General features: G+C 39.6%; 2 protein-coding genes across 8 annotated transcripts in view; one reads left to right on the forward strand and one right to left on the reverse strand.

Moving 5' to 3' along the window:
• mrtfab (myocardin related transcription factor Ab) overlaps nt 1–14205 on the reverse strand; it is a 59630-nt gene extending 45425 nt beyond the window's left edge. Inside the window, exons 1-3 of one of the 7 annotated variants that reach the window (XR_007040102.1) lie at nt 13990–14205; nt 13311–13375; nt 8819–9004 (exon numbers count right to left, since the gene is read on the reverse strand). Coding sequence is in view for 6 of the 7 variants with exons in the window: in XM_047378001.1 (XP_047233957.1) it covers nt 8819–8990 (172 nt within the window). In the remaining variant the exon portion in view is untranslated. Of the gene's footprint in view, nt 1–4887; nt 5103–8818; nt 9005–13310; nt 13376–13989 lie in introns of those variants that run through there. The other 6 variants (XM_047378001.1, XM_047378003.1, XM_047378000.1 and 3 more) reach the window with 6 other exon arrangements.
• Nucleotides 14206–16931: 2726 nt separating this feature from the next.
• On the forward strand, nt 16932–26898 carry get4 (guided entry of tail-anchored proteins factor 4). The gene is made up of 9 exons (XM_047378007.1): nt 16932–17122; nt 18015–18093; nt 19327–19408; nt 19795–19944; nt 21952–22090; nt 22264–22404; nt 22514–22589; nt 23141–23213; nt 26187–26898. The coding sequence occupies exons 1-9, from the start codon at nt 16983–16985 to the stop codon at nt 26276–26278; spliced, it is 972 nt and encodes a 323-aa protein (XP_047233963.1). The 5' UTR covers nt 16932–16982; the 3' UTR covers nt 26279–26898.
• The last annotated feature ends 402 nt before the right edge of the window (nt 26899–27300 follow it).

The raw sequence follows: 27300 nt of genomic DNA on the forward strand, positions 1-27300 counted from the left end.
ACTCAGGAGGTTTGATGGATGTTTGCTCTGTTTAAACCTCAAACTTTTAGTTTGGTGATCCTGACACTCGAAGTGAGAATAAACACTATGTTGAGACCCAAAGAGCTGTCAGAGGCCTTCAGAGAGAAGGTTGCAGCATGAGTCTGTTAAGGCATTTTTAGGACGTCTAAAAAAAACGGAATCAGCCATGCCACATTATGGTACTGAGAGAGGAGGCCACAAGATGCTATAAAAAGTCTCTAAAAACCCTAAAATATAATCACAGAACCTACAGCAGGCTCTTGTTGCTGTTGATGTGAAAGTCTGTGTCTGTAGAATCAGAAGGAGAAGTCCAAGTTGAACTTTCATGTGAGGTGTGCAAGAAGGAAACCTTTAGCTCTCTAAGAAACTCATGAAGGCCAGACTGAAGTTTACTAGAGACAATGTAGACAAAGACCAGAGCTTCTGGAATAATGCTCTTATGTAAACCTGATACAGCAAAAAGAACTGAGCGTTGGAAGAGTCATGGTTTGGGGATGTGTTTGGCTGCAGCACGACCTTGCCAGTTCAAACACCATAAACTCTACAGTGTATCAGAGGGGGCTTGAGCAAAACGTGAGATTTTCTGTAAAAAAAAAAAACTGTCCTCAGCAAGATGACGATGACCCAAATCATATCAGTAAATCCAACAAGGACTGGCTAAGAATTACAAAATGTAGATTACTCGACCTAGTCAAACCCCTGACCTTGATCTCATTGAGATGCTGTGGGGTGAAACCGGCTGAACATGAAAGGAGACTCCTCAAACATCTCATAGCTGAAAGTGAGGAGTGGGGCAAACTTTCCTCAGACTGATATCAGACACCGGCAGATGGCTACAGTAAGCTTCTTACTGAAGGTATTTCAGCCGAAGGGGGAAAAAGTAGGTATTAACTCAAAGGGTTGTCCTTATGTTTTTGTTTTTTTTTCTTTCACACACACTTTTGTGGTTATCTTTTGTTTAATGAGTAGAAAACGATGCTTAATGTAATTAACCCACTTTCTTAAGAGGTAAAAATATTAGACATTTATATGTAGGGGTGGAACAATTTATTTTGTAAGAACTAAATATCCAATGTGCTGTCCTCATTTCTTTTTTATCATGACTGTATTTGCTGATTTGTTTCAAAAGTTATTTGATATCAACTCCCTTAACAGCATGTGGCTTATACAGCTTGTACGAGATCCAAGAGGCAACTGCTCTTATTTATAACATTTATGTTTATTTCTGCATGTATGAGTTTTGGAATCTAGAGAAAACAAGATGTACATTTTCAAGGCAAATGTTCATCGGTGCTTCTCTTCCCGGCACTGCCTGCTAAGAGGCTGCATTTCACAACTGCAATGCATGCTATAAAATACAGTACATGCTACATGAGTGGGCTTGTACCTGTGGGTGTGCAGGCGTCGTGTTCCTGCTGCTACGAGCCGACTCACTGAGCTCATAAAGTGCTTTTTCTTTGGCTTAAGGCTCAAGATCGCAGCGAGACTACTCTGTTAGGCTCTCCTTTTTATCCAACAGGATTTTACTTGATCACAAATCAAACCCGGATTGTGTTGGTCCTTGCAAAAATACCGCGCTGTCAGAATGTACTGTGAAAATGGGAAGGCAACCAAATCCTTGCAAGCGCATGTTGAGGTCTTGACAGTGGCACGAGGTGTGAAGTGTGCGAGTGTAAGCGTGTCCTGTACTGATCAGTCATGGACACTGATGGTGTAAAGCATGCTGCACACTTTCTTACACAGCTTAAATATACAGGGGTTGGACAATAAAACTGAAACACCTGGTTTTAGACCACAATAATTTATTAATATGGAGTAGGGCCTCCTTTTGCGGCCAATACAGCATCAATGCGTCTTGGGAATGACATATACAAGTCCTGCACAGTGGTCAGAGGGATTTTAAGCCATTCTTCTTGCAGGATAGTGGCCAGGTCACTACGTGATACTGGTGGAGGAAAACGTTTCCTGACTCGCTCCTCCAAAACACCCCAAAGTGGCTCAATAATATTTAGATCTGGTGACTGTGCAGGCCATGGGAGATGTTCAACTTCACTTTCATGTTCATCAAACCAATCTTTCACCAGTCTTGCTGTGTGTATTGGTGCATTGTCATCCTGATACACGGCACCGCCTTCAGGATACAATGTTTGAACCATTGGATGCACATGATCCTCAAGAATGGTTCGGTAGACCTTGGCAGTGACGCGCCCATCTAGCACAAGTATTGGGCCAAGGGAATGCCGTGATATGGCAGCCCAAACCATCACTGATCCACCCCCATGCTTCACTCTGGGCATGCAACAGTCTGGGTGGTACGCTTCTTTGGGGCTTCTCCACACGGTAACTCTCCCAGATGTGGGGAAAACAGTAAGGCTGGACTCATCAGAGAACAATACATGTTTCACATTGTCCACAGTCCAAGATTTGCACTCCTTGCACCATTGAAACCGACGTTTGGCATTGGCATGAGTGACCAAAGGTTTGGCTATAGCAGCCCGCTGTGTATATTGACCCTGTGGAGCTCCCGACGGACAGTTCTGGTGGAAACAGGAGAGTTGAGGTGCACATTTAATTCTGCCATGATTTGGGCAGCCGTGGTTTTATGTTTTTTGGATACAACAATTTGTCCTCTTTTGAACTCTGGTATGTCACCCATAATGTTGTGGGCATTTCAATAGTTTGAGCAAAACTGTGCTCTTACCCTGCTAATTGAAACTTCACACTCTGCTCTTACTGGTGCAATGTGCAATCAATGAAGACTGGCTACCAGGCTGGTCCAATTTAGCCATGAAACCTCCCATACTAAAATGACAGGTGTTTCAGTTTCATCGTCCAACCCCTGTATTTCTGTTTGTGTGTGTAGTGGATAGCCAGTTACTTTGTTCACCAAGAAGACTCTTGTTATTTATTCCTGCATCTGTAAGACAGATGCAGGAAATGTTTAGGACATCCATCTATTATCCAAAATCTCTAAATTATATGCACTAAAACATAGTGTGCTGCTTTCAAAGCAAGCTGTTTTTATGTTGGACCTACAGCTGGACTGTGTCTGGAGCAGCTGTTTACTTTGACTTAAATACCTCCTTCCTTCCTGCTTTCCTTTCTTTTTTTTCCTCTCTTTCAACCAATGTCTGTTTTTTTACATTTTTTATTTATTTATTAAATTAAATACAAAATTTTTCATCATCTCCTCCTTCAACAGTCCTCTTTCTTGCCATGTATCAATCCCACGATCTCCCTCTTACCCCTTTCCTATCCTCCAAGTCTCAGCCTGACAGAGTGCTTTCGGGCCTTTGTTGCTGGCAGTCTTCCAGACGATTACATAACAGTACCATCAGCGCCCTGAATCACTGCTGGGCTAAATTGGCCTTTGCCAGGCTGCATATTAAGCTACCGCATCTCCAGAAGGTGCCCAACAGCAAGAGCGCTGAGACGCTTGTGTCTTCAACATGATAGCATTTTTAATTTGTGACAGCAAACTGATCACTTCTGCCACCTACCAACCAGAAGTGAGGCCGTATGAGTCAGCATCAAATAAACCCTGGGAATTCTCTTGCACAGATGGGGTATGGAGATATTATCTGTATCTGATTTTGTATACAATCCTAAAATTCAATGCATTTAATTGGTTTCTTATGAAACAAACACAAGGTACAGAATAACTGATGTACATTTGTATTAAGTCGCATTTGTAGAACCACCTTTTACAGTGATTAGAGCTGCACGTCTTTTGGGAATTGTCTCCCAAATTTCAGTGTCTAAATGTGGAAAGCATCAGCTTTCCACATTTCTCTAGACCTGGCCTTTATTTAGCTCCATTCATCTTCCCATCATCTCTAACCTGGTTCCTTGTCCCTGCTGAAGAAAAGCATCCCCACAGCATGATGGTGCCACCACCATATGTTATTGTGGGGATGGTGTGTTCAGGGTAACAGCTGTTAAATGATGGGAAGAAATTTGAAAGTAATAGAATATGAAAATTAAAAATATTACAGCTATTATTTGAACTGATTAGCTTTGCGTGATGATTTGTTATTGTGACGGGTCTACTCTGCACATTTCTGGTAATATGACACTGGCCTATTGTGTGCTCCAAAAAAACAAGTGTCTGCACACTTTTAATGTACATCAATCCCTGCAGCACCTACTGGTTATACCAGCATAATTGTTGGTGAAATCATCTGTTGCGGTTTTGTTAAAGACATACCCAAACAGCATTCTTGCTTTCTGCAGGCAGTGCAGAATTTGCCTGTTTATATGGCTCAGCAGTTGTCATGAGATTCTGGAACAATCTGTTTCGACTGAAATGAGTAGGTCATTTCTACTTAAATCTGGAGCAGAGTCGGTGACTGCTCCAACCTACTTTCCTACCCTAGCTTTGGTCTCTATCCGAGTGTCTCTACTCCACCTTTAACTCTGTCATATTTGCCTGTGAGCTGCTCAGTTGTCTCAAGTCAGAGACCATGAAGAAGTTGGAAACTGGCAGGAAAGTTGACAGCTGCTGGGAGTGAGCCGAATCCTTCAGAGAATTAAGACACACAGAAGAACTTCCTCGTCCTAACTGCATCTTTTAATCCGCCAACAACCTCATCAACCGAGTTCTGCTTTAAAGAGACCCTGAAAAGTTGGCCCTCCAGCCCCACCTGTTTCCTTTGCCCTGAGGAGACCAATTTATTTTGTAAGTGTGCAGTTTACTTCATCGTTATGAAATATTTCGGTTAGGTACGCATCTATAAGAGTGTTCAACACTTTAAGGAACATTATAAAGTCTGCATTCTTTTTGGAAATGTGTGCCTGTAAACCCTGCTGCAACTAAAACCAAGCTGAACTTGCAATCCTGATCAAGTGCAGTTGAAGAGACTTTACCTGACTGGATGGTCATGTCCCTCTGCACCATGCCGAAGAGAATCTTTGTCCTTTCTGACCAGACTAGCGATGCATGCTTCCCATTGACAGCAAACAGAGTGTTCAACACCATCCACTGAGAGAGGAGTCCAAATGTTTCCCTGCAGGCATCAGCTGGTTTTCCACAGGTAGCTGTGCACTTCACACTCTCCTCTCTAGACTGCACCTACAAGTGTGAGCATGTCCCAGCAAAGAGGGTGTGTGTAGTGGCGCCTTATAGCTCCTTGGGTAACAACAAGGTCCACCCATCTCTCCCATTCTTTTACATTTCCTCTCTTATGCTCTTTGTGGCTAGCAAGCTCTTCTTAATGCACTAACCTAATCCAGGAATAAGAAAAAAAAACAAAAAAACAACTGTAACAAGTTGTTGCCAAGTCTAAGTAACACATCATTTACTTGCTTTCCAGTTTTGCTCGCTTTCCCTTTGTTCCCTCTGAGACGTTATGCAATACTGCCATTTCAGACATGACCTCCCCCCTTCCCTCAACTTCCTCATCCTCCTCCTCCTGCTGGTAAGGCTGCTCCTACAGCCTGCACTCCTACACTTGGACCAGCTCTACCACCTCAGAGTTCTCAACTATGTCAGTCCCATTAACATGGCGTGACTGGTATTTTTTGCTGCAGAATGGCTCAGAGGCAGGTTTCGTACTGGGAGGACAGGAAGCGTAAAAAGCTTTGCAGACCAGCATGTTAACCTTTGCTTTCACGTCTTCAATCAACGCACTTGGACATCCCGAAAAACATCTGTGTCCCGTTCTCTTTGTGAAAGGCATCTCCCTCCAGGCACACAAACATACACACACGTGTCTGGTTGATGAAAAATCTACGCTCACTCATCATTACCGAAGGACTAACCTGCTGGAGTAAACAGACTGCTTACATTGATGTCAAAGATAAACCATTGAAAAGCTTTACTATACAAGCACACTTTTATTTTTGAGCGTTGCCACAGATTTTCGACTGGAGGTCGGTCTGGACTCTAACTGGTCCATTGTAACACATATATGCTTTGATTTAAATAAGTCAACACTACAGGTTTGTATTTGCAAAACATTTTGAAAGCCAAATGTCATGTTTAATTCCACGCTTATGCACTACTTTCTGTTGTTCTGTCAAATGAAATACAAAGAAAACACGTTGAAGTTTGTGGCAATAATGTGATAAAATGTCAAAAAGCTTAAAGCTTAAAAACTGTATGAGTAAACAAACAATCATGTATGTTGGAGAAATGACCCCACACTCTGAGCAGCAGCATCTTCTCGCTGGATTAGCTGCAGGAGTGCCTGCATCAACCTGTCTGCTTCTGACTGGTAGAGTAAAGTCTCAGGAATAGTCCAACAAGAGAAGGGGTTGTTTAAATTTGGGAGTGGTAGCCTGAGGCTGGTGGAAAATATATCTTTGTGTCTAAGATGTCTAAGATATCGTGTCTAAGAGACAAATACGGCCCTGTGAGAAGTAGTCACATTCTGAAATCTTCCAAAACAGTGGAAACATTACCTGAGATACTTGTCATGTAACAAACTAGTTCACCCCATCTAATAAAAAAAATTATAAATCAACACAACTGCAGGCCTCCAACACAACAGGCAGCCAATGCCCAGCAAGTAGCATCGGCCGATGCTCGTCTATAATGCAAGGATGTGTGAGTCTCTGTGGTCAAGTTACACATTAAGCTTAGAATCAATCTTCTGATCTCTCTGCTCATGCAGCAGGACAAGATCTAAACTCTATGGCAGAAACTGACCTTTGTTAAGCTAAAGACACTGAACTGGAAATACTGGTGGCCCAACTGGTTCTGTGATCCTTGCGTTTTCCCTTCCTGCCTACAGAAACTGATGTCTTCATTTCTACCACAGATCTAGCTATTCAAGTGATGGAGATGCTTTAAGACCTAAGCCGTCCAAAGAGCTGCACGATCAACCAAAGAACCCACACACAAAACGAGCAACAATCACAGAGAGCGCAGCAATATTTTTACTACCCAAATGTGTCCATTTGGGTAGTCATTTGTAAAAAATTGAAAAATTCAACCATTAAATTTGAGTACATTTATTAAGTGGAAAGAAAATCCCATTTAAATTAAAAAACAATTGGTGCCGTTTAATTCTTAGAAAAGAAATCTAATTTCATAAGATGACCAGAATGTCAAAGAGCTTTTAACTAGTAATCCATGACTTCCTGTTTCCCTGGAATATAAATATGCTTTGCCACAAAGGCCCGTTTCTTTTAGTCACTCCTCAAAATGGGAAGGATAAGAGAACATGCCAGAACACTAAAGCAGATAAGTGTTGATCTCAATAAGTGAGAAAATGGCAACATGAAAATAGCTCTTTACCTAAAAATTGCCTATATCTATAATTAGAGAAATATTTAAAATCTTTAAATCAACTATGGTAAACAGGGCAGGACAGGGAACAAAGTTCCTATTATCACCACACAAAAAATCTTTTTTAAAAAGGATGGTAAGGAAATTAAATAAAATGCTAAACTGACTGTAATAGAATCTGCTGCTGCAATAAAAGATAAATACATTTTAAAGCTTTGCAAACATCAAGTCAATAAATTGATGACCTAAATCATACAACATAACTCGAATACAAGATGTTCAAATCAAAAAGAAATAATAGTTAGACTTAATCAAGTGTTGGAATAAAAACCTCTAAAAACAAGGGACTTCTGTCAAACTCGGCTTTAACTGGAAGTGTCAATCGATTAATCAAACTGACCCAGTATTTCACCATGATTCAGACCAAAGGAAGCTGCTTCAAGGCTCTGTGAGAGTCTGGTATGCAGCCTCAAAGCTTAGCTATCTCCAAACACAAAGCAGGCCTGCAGAGCATCGAGTCCAGCGAACAAACACGCAGCACCCATTAATCTGCTGCAGCAGGAGGTTGGCGCACTGGTGCAGGCCAATCAGCTTCAGAAGCTGCTTCGCTCCCTCCTTCTAATGACTTCAAACCACACAGACCTCCATGTACATACATTTTTTACCCCCTCTTATTTTACCTGTCTCTAGATGTTCTGAGGTGAGCTAATCACTAACACTAACCAAATAACACACTAAGGCACAGGTAGCATTTACTTTCTACCTTTTAGAAAACTTTGTTTTTTTACACTTCCAATTTCACATTTTCTAATAAGGCACACTAAGTCCCTATTAGCTCTAGAAGAGTAGGCCATATCATTAAAGAGCAACAAAAGAAGATGGTCTGTAAAATCTACCTTTACAAAGATGTAGAGTGATGGGGACTACACATGTTGAAATAATACTGAGCATTTTTCTGTTTTTCAGGAATCTCCTTAATGAAAAGCATCAAGTTGGAATCTTGTTCTTAACAACTATCTGGATAACTATCGGTTCAGGTTGGAACCAGCTCTGCAAAAACAAAAACAAGCAAATAGGGTTGTTTTTTTTCTTTGGAAGACACAATACAGGAGAGCTTTTTATACAAGTCTAGGAAGTTCTCAAGCCACTCAGTTCATACCAGTGACATTAAAGTTATCTGGAACAGTGATGGGAGATATGGACTTAAAATTTTATCATGATCATTTTTTGCATTTATAGTGTTAACGATAAAAGTGATAAGTGTTTGTTTCAAAATGAATGACAATAATCATTATCTATTTTGAAATACATCTTTCCTGCATATAGTCAGTGTGCAAATAACACTGCAATAGTAGTCCAAAAAATAAAACAATCCAAGCCATGCTGTGAGATACTGAGGTTTTCAGACATCCTTAATTAATCCCATCCTAATCAAGAATGGGTGTTGACCCAGTCTGTAAGACTGTACAGTTCAAGGTTCAAATGCCTGGGCTCCAAAAATTAGACATTTTTACTAGATGAAAGAAAAGCCAAAAAGAAAATTTAAAACAAATATTTCAGACTCACCATTCTTGCGCTCCTGTATTGGCAGCATATTTGGAGCCGGATGAAGCGAGAGCTCCTGGAGCTCATTGGTAACTGCTTCGCTCTGAGGGCTTGGGGCCGATCCTGAAGTCCCTGAGACCTCCATAGCTCCAGCACTGGGGTCACCACCTTTAAGGGGGTCAAGTGTTGCCATAGTGACACAAAGAACTAGAATAAAACAAAGATTTAATAATTAGAGATGCACCAAGAAATCGGCCGAAATACGAATTTAACGCTTGGTGTGCTATCAGCCATTCAGAAACCAAAAAAATAATAATAATAATAATCGGATCTTTTTTTAACCTGTGAATGCACCTATATATAAGAGATACCAATTTATGCCGACAACAGTAAAGGAAGGAGCAATTCTCAGTATTGGTACTGTCTTAAAACAAAAGCTGTTAGAAGCTACTAAAAAGTAATCTTAATTTCCTACAGAGACATGTCAGCAGTTTATTAAAGCTGCGACATCAGGCATGGTTGGATATCGCAAAAATCAGAACGCTGAACATACTGTAGCTTTGTTGTTCTGTCAAATTTGATCTGTAATGGAACATGGTGGATTCCTTTTCCATGTTGGCAATCTTTTGGAAATATCACATTTATAGGTAAGGGTGTATTTACAGTACTCTACAGGAAATACAGAGACTGCTGTTATGATACATAACTATCTGCACTAATAGCGAAGATAAGATGCTAAGGAAGGTTCAAAATGTCAACTAATTATTTTGTCTTTGTTTTAGAATATTTTCATGAAAACCTCCTTGCAGAGCTGTGCAACACACAGTGTGTGATGTCACTTCTTCACTCATAAATAACTACTGACTGATCAGAGAGGCCGCTTAGGGCTCAATTATAGTTCTACAATACATAGATTAACAATTGGAAGGGGACCTATGATGCAGAATTCACTTTTTGATCATTTTTATAAACGCAAAAAAAAACATTCAGCTGTTTTTTGGCCATAAATTAATGTTTTGTTTTTTCTTTCAAAAGCTGTTACACTGGCACCTAGCAACGCTAACTGAGTCCTGCGCCTGACTAGCTACTGAAGCGGAGCTCCACCCACTTGATTTTCTGTGGAAGATCCCGTGTCACCGGCTGGTTACTCGCGCTTTACAATGGCTACCCTTCAAAGGCAGATGTTCTGTTGTTGGCTGCAAAGAACCACATGTGCCTATGCACATTCTCCCGCTGTCAGATAACAAAAATGCGTGACTCTATTTTATTTTTGAGGGTGTGACAGAAATGTATATTGGAGATTTCGTATGGTTTCCCGGCCAGGGGTCTTTCTGCATGGAGTTTGCATGTTCTCCCCGTGCATGCGTGGGTTCTCACCGGGTACTCCGGCTTCCTCCCACAGTCCAAAAACATGCCTGTTAGGTTAATTGGTCACTCTAAATTGCCCTTAGGTGTATGAATGAGTGTGTGCATGGTTGTTTGTGTGTTGCCCTGCGATGGACTGGCGACCTGTCCAGGGTGTACCCCGCCTCTCGCCCATAGACTGCTGGAGTTAGGCACCAGCTTCCCCATGACCCACTATGGAATAATCAGTAGAAAATGACTGACACATATATATACATATATATATATATATATATATATATATATATATATATATATATATATATATATATATATATATATATATGTGTGTGTGTGTATATAAATATGTCGTTATATTTACATCTATCTATCTATCTATCTATCTATCTATCTATCTATCTATCTATCGAATGATATATTAGTTTATCTAATAACAACACACTAGATCAACAAATGTAGATCGACTTCTCAGAAACACGATGTTTGAGCTTTCAGGGTTACCGTAGTTCCCCTGTGGCGCGAGCACAGCGCGACGGTTCCGAGCCTGCAACAAGCACGCGCCTTTTTTGCCGCGTGAGCGGCAAGGAGACGCTGGGGAAACCGTATTTGATGGGGAAACGCGAATCGACGTAACACCGGACCCGGCGACGTTTACCGAATGTCTCCCCCTCTCTCTACCTACTGTCAAAAATAAAGTCCACTAGTGCCGAAAAAATATCTTAAAAAAAAAAAAAAGAGATACAAGGCTGTACTGTTGCGAGTCTGCTGGCAGCCATTTTCACTTGTACAAAGTCCTGGCCACGCCCCCCAAATTGAGTTGCGGCCGCGGCCAGATACAGCTAATTTGCATTAATTAGATTGACAGAGCCCTAAAACAGCTCATCATGATAGGAGCTAAAAAATAGGGGGAATTGAGGGGGTGACATCTCATTATCTGAGAATGATTTTGTGCAAAAAATGAAATAACATGTTTTGTATAGCCCATTGACCTATCCCAAATGTTTAAAAGGAAGTATATTAGGTCACCTTTAATAACCTAACACATAGCAACAAATGAGAGCTTTAATCCTCTCATATATTAAGTTTAATAAAGCTTTTATTTATTTTTGAAATGACAAAATCTCTGAAGTGTGCATCTCTAGTTTTAATATGTAATGTTAAAATAAAGATAAAAAAAAACAACTAATTATAAAAGGCATTATAATAAATACACTGTATTTTTAGGTTCAGTTCGTAAAACAGGCCCTAACATAAAATATACCTAACAGCATAGAGTTTATTATTTATGATGCTTATTTTAAAAAAGGCATACAAACATAGCCAGGAATCTTAGAACACACACATTGTGCATCTTTGGGCGAAACCTCTTTAGCACCAGCTGTTTCATTCTTTCATACAAACCCAGACAAAGAAAACTGTTTTTAATCAAAGCTCTGCTGAATCAGCTCAGAAGAAGCTAAAACCATCAAACAACTACATATCAGAACAATCTGAAACACTTGTTTGTCTTAGCAGGCAAACAGTTATTACTTCAACAGAGTTAAGTCTTTAGGAGAAAAATGATTGGCCCACGGCTCCTGGAAACTAGAATACCAATGATACGCTCTCCATGAAAAACAACTCAGAAAAGAGAAGCGAGGTGTAAGGCTAGGAACTACGGTCGCCATCAGAGAATTTGCATGTTTGAGCTTTTCCAACTGTTGCTGTAGCAGCTGTTCGCAAAGGGCAGTTTTACACGCCTTTCTTTAAGCTGTCAATAGCTTCAGTGTCATTTCCAAACATTTAGTCGTTCTTATGATTAACAGCTCAAGACATCTAATGAAGAAAAATAGAACAAGTACCATTAGTTAGAATTAAACTGAAATCATGTTAAGTTATGTTAAATTACCTATCTGACTAACAGCCAGTCTTACTCCTGTTGTGGATTTTGTTTGAAGTATTTCTGACATACATGAATACATACATATGTCTTTACATTTCACACAAGACAGCATGTGAGAACACACAATAAAGAAACAACTACAAACTCTCAGGACCAAAGAGCAGACTTCACATTTTATCAAGTTACTACCATGAACTTCAATTGGGATTTGATGTGACAAAGCAACACAAAGTACAGGTAGTTGTTTTTTTTGTTTGTTTTTACAAAAAAAAACAAAAAACTGTATTCAACCCCCCTTTAATCAATACCCCGTAACAAAATCCAGTGCAACCAATTGCTTTTGGAAATCACCTACTTAGTAAATACAGAATAATAACCTCAGATAATCCTGATTGGGTTTACTCAAAAGTCTTGCAGTTGTTATTAAAAAGAAAGATGATTCTACAAAGTACTGAGTTAGAGAGACTCGATACAAATAATACACATTTTTCTGATTTTTCTTGTACAAAATCTAAAAAACAAAAGTGCATAATTTTCCTTCCACTTCATAATTACGAGCTACTTTGTTTGTTGCCTCCAACCTGACAAATTGTAAAAAAAAAAAAAAAAAGTTTGAGAGACAAGAACATTTTTTCCAATGCACTGACGCATCCCAGGTTCTGTTGACTGCGTTATTGTAACTCATACACTGTCCGCAGGAGCATCTATCACACACAAACATGAAACGTGTGGAAGGGTAAGAAACAGAACAACAAGCAAATGTAACAGGGGTTTAAATGAGTCATAATAACAAACAGGTTTGACATAGCATTTTTTAACACAATGATCTCAGATTAAATGTTTCACTCATTGTACACGGGTGACATCCTCAAAACAATGCATTTTTAACCAATCCATTAATTGGCATAACATGTTAGAGGTTTTAATTAACTCGCTGGATTTAAGGTGATCTTTTAGAGAGGCTCAGTGTAACATCAGGTTGCCTCATCCTGATTTTTCCAACTTAAAAACAGAAGGCTGCTGTCTGAACATGCCTTGGTGCAAAGCACTGAAGAAAGAGACCCACATTCCTCTCTGCACACGCCTACACGTCCCTCTCTAAAATGCATCACAATCACATTGAACTGTGAGGTAAAAGCACGTCCTGACAGCTTTGGTTCTTTGAATGTGAAACAGAGGAAACCCAATTCCACGAATTACAACAGCTTCTCCGCAGTGAAGGATGTGGCTTAGATAAACAGATCAGCAATCAGGCTTGCTGCTTACCTGCGTTACAGAAGGATCAAGACGGGCTTCTCCATTTCAGCAGGACGAGGAATCGGTTCGATTTGCTGGAGAAAACACGAGAGAAGATTTATCAAATATTTGTCAATTTGCTTTTACCCCTGAAGTCCACACTGCTTGACGGATGCTGATGTGCTGTTGGATTTGGAGCAGTGAGGCCATGCTGTGCAGCGAAAAGCTCCCTGTGTACTTAAGTGTCCTTTAAAAAACAGAACCATGGCAACTGTTGGCTTGAGTTTTAGGAATTCACGCTTCAGGAGGCCTCGCCACAGATGTCAGCTGTCACTGTCCAAAACACACACACACACACACACACACACACACACACACACACACACACACACACACACACAGAGGCTAAGCTATTGTTAGCCAGTCTCGATGGGAGTTCACCCAAATACGCCAAACGCTGAAGTCAAGCCGCACGCAAACAACATACAGGCTTACAACTGCATCCGATACCAGAACCAGCTACGTCTGAATCTCTGAGGCTCAGACCGCAGACAGATAGCCCGAGTTAGCAAGCCAGCTAGCACACCTTGGCAGACAGACATTACCACTATCCGCCAGCTTCATGTTGTCCCTCTGACGCTTTTTCCTTCCTCTACACAACAGCCAGCCACCCGAAAGGTCAACACATAAAATTTATATCCATGCTTACTTATCATGTTTGCCACTTCTGTGCTGAGTTTGGGGATAAACAGCTTCAGCATCACAGTGCTACTTCCGAATCACAAAGGAAACTTTAACCGGAAAACCCTCCTCTGCGTGGGACGCCCACGGCCCACTTCCTTCACAGCATCATTGTCACAGATTTACTTCAGCTCTATAGCAACTACAGTTATTACAGTGTGAGTCTATGAATGGAGAAAACACCTTCCTCTACTAAATATGTGCAATAAGTACCCTGAAGGGGAAAACGGGGAGAGGTTTGGAGGGCAAAACAAACTGTCTGAATCTTTCCGGCGTATGTCTCCACCTACTGTCAAAGTCTGCGTACTGCAAGATGTAGCGCAGCCAAAAGTATTTCCGGTGTTACAAATCAACATTCAGTAACCTAATAATTACTGTTATTAATGAACATTTACCTTCGTTATGCTCTTATGTCACTTAATTCACATAAACCAAGTGCAATATGTTGATTTTGTTAAATTTGTTTCACTGTCTGGTGTTAAATTAAATCAGGAAATCAGAAAATATACCAAGAAGACAATGTGGTCTGGTTCATCTTGGTTACAATTTCCAGATACCTGAAGGTGCCATGTTTATCAGTTCAAACAATTAGGCAGCGATATGAATGCCACCATGCAGTTTAGAAAGGAGGGGGGTTCTGTGTCCCAGAAATGGATGTGTGGCCAACAACCCCAGGACAAAAGCAAAATACCTTGTGGAGATGCAAGATAACGCTAATAATACAATGTCATAGCCACAGTGAGCACGGGCAGACATAGATAGATAGATTTAATTGCCAGGGCCTACCTGAATATTGTTGCTGATGAGCATGTTTGCCCTTTTATTCCCTCACTGTGTTCATCTTCAGATGAATACTTCCAGCAATGCACCGTGTCACAAAGCTCAGATCAGCTTCAGAGAACCTCTAAAGCGAGGTATCCTGATCAGATTCTCAAACCATCTGAGCAGGCACCTGTTGATGTGGACAGAGGTGGGTAGTAACTAGTTACATTTATAAGATGAGCTTGTTCCTCAGCTTATCTCTAAAGTTGAGTCCACCCACCTTACAGAAGAAGCTAATTTTGGCATGATTAATGTCCCATGACTATAGGTGAGGATCTGAATGTAGACCAGTGAATCAAGAGCTTTGCTTTTTGGCTCAGCTTTTCTTTCACCAAAACACACTGCATCAATGCCCACATTACTGCAGACAGGTCCCCAAACTGTCTATCCATCTTTCGCACGTCCTTCCATCATTGATGAGAAAGACAGCAAAATATAAATCTTCCACTTGAGACAGAGACTGGCTTGCGACCTGGAAGGAGCAGTCCACCTTTTCAAGGTGAGAACCATGACTCCAGACTTAGAGGGGGCTGACTCTCATCCCACCTACCCAACACTCAGCTGTGAACACATCACCCATTAAAAGAAAGGTTGAGAGGTTTCCAAAACAGACACCCTCTATCCATGAGTGCGCCTTGAGATCCTGTCCATACACACCATAAAGCCTTTCTCCAGATCCACAAGTGGACAGAAAAAACAAACATCGATAACCCACACAGCCACTCCTTGAGGGTAAAGATCTGGCCCACTGTTTCACAGCCATACTGGCTCTCCTGAATCTGAGACATCTGACTGAGACAAATGGAAAGCAGCAAGTTGCAGGGCAGGGAAACTTCATTTGCTAGTGAAATTTCAGCAGGGCCCAGTGCCCCTTTAGCTTTGCCCTTAGATTCACACAAGCCTTAATTTAGACTAGAGGTTTAAATTTTGAAAACACGATTATTTTCATAAAAAGACAAAAACAACAAACAAACGATGTAAAACCATGTTAGAAGGAGAAAAAAGGAGAGAAAGATAAAAACATTATTTATATATTCATACATAACCTGGGAAAATCTGTTTCTTATCTAGTTATTTACCGGAGAGACAAGATTTATGTTCTGTTGATGCTGGTGAATGGATGTGAAGAAAGAACCATGAATACATAAAAAGACAAAACAATTGCAAAGAGGAACAGTAATAATGGAGAACATACAAAAGTAGTAAACAAGAATGATAAAAAAAAATAATCATAATAATCCGTGGAGTAATAGCCATAAAACAGGTACATGTCAGTAAACTAGAATATGCGCTCAGATTAGGCTCGTTTGTCAGACTAAAAGCACCTTTTGAAAATAACAACCTTCAAGGAAAGTATTAAACATACTTTTCATTATGCTCACATTTCTGTGATAAAAATGTTTTTTATGTCTGATGTAATATTATAATCTTAAATGTCATGTTTTTATTAGCTGTAAGCAGAAAATCATCAAGTCTTGAAAACATCAGTTTGTGTGTATTTAATCTATATAATGGTTAAATGGATAACTTAGTGACCTGAGTTACTGAAATAAATTAAATTTTAACATGCAAGTGCTGATTTATCTTCTCAAACCGACATTAATTTAAATCTTGAAACTTGTTTTTATCTGTGGAAATTTCACATTCGTTTTCTGATTAACTATTATTAAAATGTTAAAACAGACACAAACGGATGATTTACGTTTAACTTTAAAAGAAAAAAAAACACAATCACAATAGAAACAGAGTCATAAATGAAGACAAAAAATCAATAACTGGATCAATATAGCTTGGCCAGAAATATATATTATAGTGCTTTTGTGTTTGAATAAATCCGTTTAACACTTGATACACTAATTTACTTCTAATATTTCGCCCCTAGATGGTTAATAAAAAGCAGTATTTCCTTAGAGGGATTAGTGAGAATTGTATTTTAACAACCTTGCTAGTTCCTATATTAGAATTTTTTCCAGTCTATGTCTTATCAACGACAGTTTTAAGCGTTGTAAGATTTCGAAAAACTGTTCCAGTACCTTACTATCCAGCCCGATAATAATACGCCGGCTACGGCAGCCGAAGGGGGACAGTTTGGTTAAAAGGGTTTGGTCTTTCTGTCAGCGCTTTGGTAGAGGTGCGACCATGGCTGAGCCGGAGTCTCTGAGGTGCTCCAGCGTCAGGAACCGTGGAGGCGTTCAGAGAGTCGAAGGGAAACTTCGAGCCAGCGTAGAAAAAGGAGACTACTATGAAGCGCACCAAATGTACAGAACTTTATTTTTTAGGTAGGTATGGCCGCTGTGTTGGCTTGTAGCTGCAGTTTGTAATTGTCATTCGGCTTCGAGGCCTACCTATTCCAGATCATTCTGCTGTCAACCTTTCTTTCGCTGCTGTTTACACGTGATTGGCTGGGTTTCTTTTTGGACCCGCCTATTCCTGTTTTGCGTTAGACATGGTTGGACGGTCGACCATTCGCTCTCCAGTAGGACTATGGCTATTGGCTGTTTACCTATTTAGCAAACCAAGTGTGAGAGTGCAGATGATAGCAGAGATGTGTTAGCTAAACTACTGAGATAAGAACATGAGACAGCTGTTTCTGCGTTTCAGTTGAAAAAATATACATACATTTAAAAACATAACGGCAAAATGTTTTGGTTGCCAACACGTAAAGGGGGGTTTGTTGACGTTGGGCAACAGTGTTAGCATTTAGCTAGATTAGGTAGCTACACATCCTTTAATAAAGCATAATAGTTAAACATGTTTATGCTTAGTTTATTTTCTTTACACACTACTTGTTCCCCAATTAATAGCCAATAATCATATTTGTATGCTGTTAGAACTGTCTTGATTTTATTTGGAAATGTCTAATATTAACGCAGTATCTCTATGATCCAGTAGTACTAGTTCTAAAGATCTAGTCATGTTGGTTGGTTTGTTCAACACAATTTATTTAAACCCATTCCTTCAGCCTAATGTGAAGGCAGTTTGGTGTTTCCCTTCTTCATTTGCTTGACCTTTTGCACAAGTCTCCAAGATCTCATCGAACTGTAAAAGTGAAATGGGTTGCATTACAATTTTAGTACTATGTCCAATAAATTATATCAGAGAACACAGAAATGTTCACTAAAGCTTGAAACAATTAGAATGTATAACATTATTACTCCTGTACTCCATCAGGTATATGTCACAGGGGAAACATGCTGAAGCCAGACAGTTGATGTACAATGGGGCTCTTCTCTTCTTCAGCTATAACCAGGTACAGGAAACGCCAGCTTTGGGATTTTAAACTTTGATCTGGACATATAATGTTAGCTATTTGTACTATGAGCCTGAAATTGTCCATGTTCAACTTAACAACTGTAAGGATTCTTTTCCTTTATTATTATTATTATTATTACTATTATTATTGTTAACCAAAGGTTACCTATGGTTTTCAAGTTGGCATTCTGCTGTGCTAACCAATGATTTGTCTTTGTTGCAGTAGCATAATCTCACACTGGAACATTTTTAAAAAATCAAGAATTTAATTTGCGCACATGTCTTCATGACTTTATTCTAATTTATACCATTAGGCAACACCTACATGCCAACCAGTTGTTTGCAAGTATTGCCAGAAAAACATCACAGCATAAACCAATGGAGTTTGATAAACTCTATTGGGACATATTTTTGGAGCTGTGATTCTTAGTAAAATGAGATTAAGACCAAACCTTTCTGCAAAACGTTCAAGGTGGGTTTGGTGTGAAATCAGGATGGAAATATGGGAAAGTATCTTATGCCCTCAGTTAAGTATGGTGAAGGATCTGTGATGAATAGCATCATGAGGTCTTTGAAATACCAGGATTGTTTTATTCTAAATCTTGTGAACATATCCAGTAAACTGAAAATGGGTTGCAATGGGACTCTTAGCAGCATGATCTGAAACATCTGGCCAAATAAAAACAAAAGATGGTCCACCAGTCACAAAACCTTTTTTTCTATGGCATCTCAGTCCCCAAACCGAAATCCTATGCGAAACCTTTGGGGTGATTGTACATCAGGAACCAGGACTCTGGACAGTCCAGACAGAATATACAATGCTCCCTCTCTCTGTATGCTCCAACCTTATGAAATGTTGCAGAAAAAGACTAAAGGCTGCCCTGTTGGAAAAAGAGGGCTGTACAGTGTCAAGAGCAGAGGCGTCAATAATTGTGCCACAAATTATTTTCATAAAAAACAGTATTTCTCAATGTTGGATCAGATTTTTAATGTGCTGTGTGACATGCTACTGCAGCAAAAGATGAGTTACTTGAACATTTTCTGTATATATATTTAGCTGATAATGTGGCCAGCAATGTGTACGTTGTTAACGTGAAGTTCACATATCAGTTGTATTTGTGCTTCTTTTTCAGCAGCCTGAATAGACACAGATTGATGATGCATATTTATACAACCCTTTCTATGAAAATAGAGCACAAAAGATATAGTGGCCTGTTTTATTGCTTTTCAGCAAAACAGTGCAGCTGATCTCTCCATGCTGGTGCTGGAGGTTTTGGAGAAGTCCGATACAAAGGTAGAGGATGAAATATTAGGTGAGTTGCAGATTGATCAGTATACCAAAGATTTGACGCACCGACCAGTAAGATTTCTTTGTCAAGCTGTCTGCATATTTTTTACCTGCTGTTCTTTCATCGCATGAGCGAGAGTCATGGGAGTGAGGTGTACGCTAAAAATATCATCATCTTAAAGAAATGTCACTACTACAGATAGCTCATTTCAACAGAATTTCTTTTTGTTTTGGTGTTGCTAATGTGCAAATCAGCGTCAGACATGGCTAAATTATTTAGATCCATTGTCACCACATTTCTGATTTCAAATGTTAAATAGTGTGAAATTAGAGAAAGTCCTTTTTACTCGTGTGTGTGTGTGTGTGTGTGTGTGTGTGTGTGTGTGTGTGTGTGTGTGAATTGTGGTGCAGAAAACCTGGCCAAGCTGTTCAGCTTGATGGACCCAAACTCTCCAGAGAGAGTTGCATTTGTTTCCAGAGCCTTGAAATGGTCCACAGGAGGATCTGGCAAGTTAGGTCACCCAAAACTCCACCAGCTGCTTGCTGTCATCTTATGGAAAGGTAAATGGCTTATTTTCTAAGTAACTGTCAAGAAAATAAGTGAATTTTTGGGGTTCTTATATCACCCCTTTGTGATCATTTTCTGGAGAGCTCTTTATTTTAAAATACTCTTTTCAAACTTTCTATTGGCTGTTCAGTTGCAGCTATGCTTCAGTGTAATTTTTAAATTGCAGAAAATGCAAATACAATTGTAGAACTTTAAAAAAGTATCAGGATTGAATGGGTTTGTTGTCAATCAAACATCACACTGTTTAAGTGAGCAGTTTGTCAATGAGTATTTAATAATGTGATTTTGGCTATACAATTGAAACGCAGTAGTGAGACTAGAGTGTTTGTATTAAAGGAGAATCTAGAGTACAGTGATCCATTCAGTACAAGGCATTTGTTTTAAAATGTAAAGAACAGTGATAAGTTAGAGATGGGAATGATGGCTCTTTGAAGGGAGCTCAATTTTGTTGATCCATTACTTTTACGAGCCATTGAAGACCGGCTTCATTTTTTTAAATCAGGGTAAAACAAATTATTTTGGAAAAAATCTCTGCGAGGAATGATGCAGATTAGAATAATTCAAACTGAAAAAATGATAGAAATTTTATTTAAGATGTTATATATCTGAAATGAACAGATTTTAAAGTCTGCTGCTTGGCTTATTCATGTTGCTGTGCCCTCTGTTGGTCAGACTAGCCGTTTTGACTTTTTAACTCACAACAAATAAGGTGCGTCCCATTGACCCCCTTGGGCTGTGATGTGTTAAGGCATTAGGGGTGAGCAATTTTTAGTGGAAAAAAGTTATCCTGATAAGAGTTAAGATTTATCGTGACAATAAAGTCTTAATTAACAATGTCTGCAAACACCCAGGTTTCACAGCATGGTTGGGATTGTTACTTTTTTGGTTGTGTTGGATCTATTAGACCTCGGGGAAACATCAGCATACTTAAAAATATTGTTTAATGCAAAAATTTGCTTGTGTGTATCTGTGGGAAACGGAGGCAAAAAAACAAAATGACATCAAAAAGAATGAATCTTTCTGTTGAAGATCGAGTCAGTAGGTTAGGTTTGTTTGTGAACCTCGCAACTCTATAATAAACAGAATCTAAACATCATAGCGCTGTGAGAGCAACGTGCATGTGATGTCACTCTAGTCAAAACGATGGAACTAAATTAGGACTGAAACATCTAATTGGATTAATCATGATAAATCCATTATGAAATAATTGTGAACTAATTTAATAATCAAATAATTAACTGGAGTATTAAAACATACCATTTTCTAAATGAACAACCCTCTCAGATCAGTAATTAGTCCAAAATTGTACAAATATATACATTTTGCATTTAAGATGAAAAACCTTTGTAAATATGCTCTATCCAGAACTCCTCAAGTGGTATAGTTTTAGCTTTACCTCGTTCAAATACTGTAAAAAAAATCTCCTAACAAGCACCTTTTGCTGTCAGATTATTAATCCAAAAAATAGTGAAAGATTAATCGATTAGCAAAATAATCGTTTGTTGCAGCCCTAAAAGAAATGAAGCCTAAACAATTAAGACAGGTCAATTAAGCCCATTTACTGAACTATTAAGACAATTTGGATAATGTTCAATGTGCACTCTGGCTATACTCCAGCCAAATACCCAAATATTTATATGAGGATACTTTCTTAATAAGGTCTTCCCTATGAATAGAAATAGCTTTAATATCAGAGATCTTGGAATAATGCAAATAACTGCAGCAGCTGGAAGGCAAGTTGCAGCTTGTCAACAGTCTGCCTCAAATAGACAATTAATAGTACATCATCTGCATAAAGGTGCACTTTATCTGTAGTCTATTCTTGCCAATGAAGAATTTAAAATAATGGTCTGAAATGGTCTTAAGACTCTCACAGAGGCGGGTGTAATGTGCATGTACTTCATAGTTGATTGTACCGATTTCCTACATTTCCCACAACATTTCACACGGCGTCATCGCTCTAGGATGAAGAGCTAATTTGTCTTGCTTTGTATTTTTAGAGCAAAATTACAGTGAGTCTCGGTATCATTTCCTGCATTCATCCGATGGGGAGGGCTGTGCTGAGATGCTGGTGGAGTATTCATCGTCACGAGGCTATCGCAGTGAGGTCGACATGTTTGTGGTGCAAGCCGTCCTTCAGTAAGTTAACAGTGACACCCGTACTGCGAAACTGGAGAATCGTTGTTTTTATTATGCTGAAGGATTTATCCGACCTGCAAAGGCCTGGCCTTGTTTTGTTTGTTACTCCACTGTTTTAATTTGTGTCAGCCCTAATTCTGTCCTTCCCTTCTCTGAACTGCTGAACACTACAGGTTCCTTTGCCTAAAGAACAAAAACAGCGCTTCCGTGGTGTTCAGCACATACACAGAGAAACACCCATCCATAGAGAAGGGCCCTCCGTTCGTCCAGCCTCTACTAAACTTTATCTGGTTTCTGCTGCTGGCAGTGGATGGGTGAGAACAAATCTCTTGATAATTATTCTGTTGTCAGACTAAATAAAGACTTTGTTTAGAATAGATTTGACTATTGATGTCCAATAATTGGAACTTTTTTGTCCTTCAGGGGTAAATTAACAGTTTTTACAGTGTTATGTGAGCAATATCAACCTTCCCTGAAGAGGGATCCCATGTATAATGAGGTGAGTGGTATTTTGTATTGCTTTGACACCCATGAGTTGTTTCATTATTGGTCTGATGTAACTTAGGCCCTGTTCACATGGAAATGAGCTTAGATTTATCCACAGAGAAGAAAGGAAAACAAAAAAAGAAAAAGATATTTCCTTGTTTTGGCATTTTGTCCACACGGATCCATGGAAAGCAGGTTCCAGAGTGGAAAGATTTCAAAACGGCAGTTCATGTGTACATGCTCCAACTCTCGCTGTACCTGACCTTCGCCCCCCTTGCCACCATGTTGCTGTGTTTCTCTCACATGAGTTGCCTGCTCATGCCCGTCGTTTCTGTCCACTGTTTTTGGTCGGTTTCTGTGGCAGTATATTGGCGCCACCAATGGGTCCTTACATACTACAGTGTTCACATACATTTTAATTTAAATCGTTTTTGATACTTTTTTTGTCTCTGTGTGGACGAGGCCTGAAGGTTTGGTAAAAATTCTAAAACAAATCAGTATATTAAAGCATTTTTTTCCCTTCCTCATTTCTCTTTCTCTCTGCACATGCTGCCGTCTTCTCAGTATCTTGACAGAATAGGACAGCTTTTCTTTGGAGTCCCACCTAAACAGTCTCCATCATACGGTGGGCTGCTGGGTGAGTTGAAGAGTGTTTGTTTGTACCTTCACCAAACAATAAGCCAACAAGCTTTGTATGAGGCTAAGAACTACTGTAAATATCTGTATACATTGCCATGCAAAAGTCTCCATAACTCTTTTTTCGCTCAAGGTTTCTGCTTGACTTTAACACTGTAAATATTTTTTATGGCTCAGACATCACATACTGTGTGCTGCCATTTTATTGGTTAATATTTTAAACTTATGCATCAGATTAAACATTAGTTCAACCTTGATATAATGTCCGTTCTAAAAAAAGCACACACTGGTCTTCTAAACCCACAATCATTAAAGCAATCACATTAATAGTTTTACTGCTGCCTACCTGCTACATTACTTCAGCTTTTCTTAATGGAGATTAAGTGTAACCAAGCGAAGATGCCCTTGAAGTTATGTTGTCATCTTTGACTGAGTTTTATAACCCTCAAACATCAGACCTGTTCTATGAGAAGAAACCAAAACAAAAAATTACAAAGCCCAAATCAAGTGAGATGATAGGAGGAAGATGGCAAAATAATAATAAGTCTAGTTGTACTGGATAATAAAAAAGTTAACTTCAGAAGTTCAGTTCAAAAAGGAAAACTCTATATAGAATCATTACACACAGTGAATGTAACAAAAGACTGATTTAAAAGGAAATGTTCAATAGGGAAATGTCAGCCTACTGAAAGTAAATCCATCCTGGGTTCCTTTTCTATGAATTACTGCATCAGTGCAGCGTGGCACGGAGGTGATGAGCCTTTAGCTCTGCTGAGGTGTTATTATTGCTTTAATAGCTGCCCTTAGGTCAGCCATTGTTGGGTCCCAGTGTCTCTCATCTTCATCTTGAGAATAGCTTCTTTGTGGGGATCAGGTCAGTGAAGCACAGAGATATCATGGTTATTAAACCAAGCATTGCTACGTTTAGCTGGGTGGACAGGTCCCAGTTCTGGCTGGAATATAAAATCACCTTTTCCATAAAACTTGTCAGCAGGAAGAAATATTAAGTGTTCTAAAATTTCCTGGTAGATAGCTGCTCTGACTTTCGCTTTGATAAAACACAGTGGACTAACACCTGCAGATGGCACAGATTAACACAAGGAATATTGCAGTTGCAGCCCATGTCCTGGATACCGTGTGTGTTGAATATTAAAGCACTGACTCCAGCCTCAGTCCGTGCCTTGGGAATCTCCCCCAAACGTTTCAACTGGCCTTGCTTCACAATGCTGCATGCTGCAATTATTACTGTGAGGTTTTAATGCCACACTTTTTCCCTCCATGCAATTTTTCAATATTATTCCAGGATACAGCAATTTATGAACTGCCACATTCAATTCAGTTTTATCTATATTGCACCAAAAAGTTTTTTGTCTAAGGAAACCCAGCAGATTGCATCCAGTCAGTGACTTGCAGCATTCACTCCTCCTGGATGAGCATGTAGAGACAGTGGACGGTCAGTTGCATTGACTGCAGCAATCCCTCATACTGAGCATACATGTAGCGACAGTGGAAAGGAAAACTCCATTTTAACAGGAAGAAACCTCCAGCAGAACCAGGCGCAGTGTGAATGTTCATCTGCCTCGACTGACTGGGGGTTTGATAGAATAGAGCAGAGGCAAAAAAAACACTGATCCAGGAGTACTTTCTATGGGAAAAAGTAAATCGCCAATGGTTGTAGCTCTTTTAGTGGCTTCCTCTTGGAGAAAAAGACAGCTAAGCAGATGAACTCTGAGTCAGTTTTCAAGTCTAGAGTATGAAAGAGAGCACATACAGTTAGTCCCAGTAGAAGCTCAGCCAGTAGCTATGTCTAGCAGAGATGGGGTTTAACACTGAAAGACAGGGCCAAGTGTATCATCTGTATAAGGAGAGCATTAAGTTGTTGCCAGCAGCAACAGCTTGGCCAATGTCCCCCTCCAGGAAGGTGCCACAGCTAAACACAGAGCCAGGTAGCCTAGTGCTGTTTCTCCGATCCCTACAGCATATTCCAGGCTTTCTAAGAGAATATTGTGATCGACTGTATCAAATGCATCACTGAGATCTAACAGAACCAGTACAGAAACAAGTCCATTATCTGAGGCCATAAGAATATCATTAATGACTTTCAACAGAGCTGTTTCAGTGCTATGATGAGCTCTGAAACCTGACTGATATCCATTTACTAAGGATAGATTAATCATATCTAAAGCAAGGCTGGTGATCAAAGTTTGGTTGGGATTGGGTCTAACATACAAGTTGAAGGTGTAGATGAACAGTTCAAACACAGATCCGGTTCTACAGTTACTTCCAGCGCTGTCTCACTTACTGAGGATGAAGTAATCATTAGCATGGTGGATGGTGTTAATAACTGCTAGATCAACAGTCTTCACCATGATTTTGCAGGCCATAATGCATCTATAACACATTTCTATATTACAGATCTTTTCATTGGTCATATGTAATATTTAAATTTGCAGAGAAACTAAATATAGGGTTTTCATTAGCTGGAAAAGATAATCATCAACACGAACAGAAATAAACGCTTGAATTATATCACTGTGTGAAATGAATCTGTATAATGATTCACTTTTTAAACTATATAACTTAAATAAATGATTTTTTCAATAGTACTCTAAACTGGGATGAACCTGTAATACTAAACAACTTTCAATCTAAAGGCAAAATCCCCCAGAATAAAGGAAATAAACGCTGACTGTGTTGGACTTGTAGACAAATAGTTCTGGTCCAGCATCTATCTGTTTTTAAGAGTTTACAAAGGACAACCTTAGCTGCCTTCCTCCTGCCACGGTTATTATAAGCTAACTGAAAGGGGTGGGATTGAACTTTACCCCACTTCAGTGCACAGTGGAAACTGACCTGTGTTGATATGCAATATAAAGCCTAAAAACCAAAAATGTATGTAATATTTTAAAAGGTCCTGCTCTCAGCTAAAATCTTTCTAATGAAAGAATATTGATCGGTACTTTGAATCTGGCAGGAAATCTGTTAAACAGCCTGATGGGTTCTGGGGAAGAGGACGACGGTGCCGAAGAAGCCCACGAGGACAGCAGCCCCATAGAACTGGACTGAGCCCACAGACCACAACGGGGAGAACAAACACTCTTGAGGAAAAAAAAATCAAAAGAGGGAAGACCATCCCGCCTCCATGCTGCCCCTTAACAAACAAGGTCAAGTCGAGGCGCTGGTCCGTGTTTTCAAAGGCAGGCTGTTTGACAAACTGTCCCATCATCCCTACAGTTCAGTGCAAAACTAGAACGAGTGTCATTCCATCAAAACGTCCCCATCAGCTCTCTCTGGACTGAGCAAACCAGACTGCAACTTCTCCTCCTGTTGAACCGTTGTACGAATATAGTTTATCTTTAACCATCTTGTTTTGTTTTTGGTAGTTTGGGACTCTTGTTTGCTGTTTAGGTGTGTAAGATCATCAGGTGAACTGTGCTCTCTCTGTCCAATCCCGCTCCAAGGAGATGGGAATGATTAGCATCTACATGGGGAGGATGGCATTACAAGTGCAACAAACCTGTTCATTATAAGGGTTTCATGAGCTCACTACAAATTTCAAAATGTTTTGTCAGTCAGCCCCAGAGAGCTCTATCAAACCAAGGTGTAGCTGCTGATGACTTTTTTTCATCAACTTTATTCCATTATGTCTGTCCTGTCAGATGTAAATTAAAACACTTATAGCCACAGCTGTGTGTCAGCGTTTCGTCTCTAGTTTCATGGATCTAGAATACACCGGAGATTATGTTGCACCTTGAATATCTATCGAATGCATCTTTAGAAGAAAGTCATTTCACTCACATTCAAACTGAGTTCCCTTTTGTTTGAGTCAATTTGCTGAGCTGCTTCAAGCCATCTTGAAAACTTTTCGTCAGACCTTGCTAAACCTCAAATTTGAACAGTGTTTGATTTACAGCAAGCAGATTCTGAGTTCAGAAGTAAAATAAAACACCAAAAATGCTGTTGGTCACACACTTGGCTCATATGTTTTCTTTTTTATTTGATGCTTCCTTTTGGGTTCAGATCAGAAAAGAAGTGCACAGTTGAGGGTAAACGTTTGGAGATGGACCGACTTCACTGCTTCAGCTTAT

The sequence above is a fragment of the Girardinichthys multiradiatus genome, chromosome 10 (genome assembly GCF_021462225.1).
Source record: "Girardinichthys multiradiatus isolate DD_20200921_A chromosome 10, DD_fGirMul_XY1, whole genome shotgun sequence".
Taxonomy (NCBI): domain Eukaryota; kingdom Metazoa; phylum Chordata; class Actinopteri; order Cyprinodontiformes; family Goodeidae; genus Girardinichthys; species Girardinichthys multiradiatus.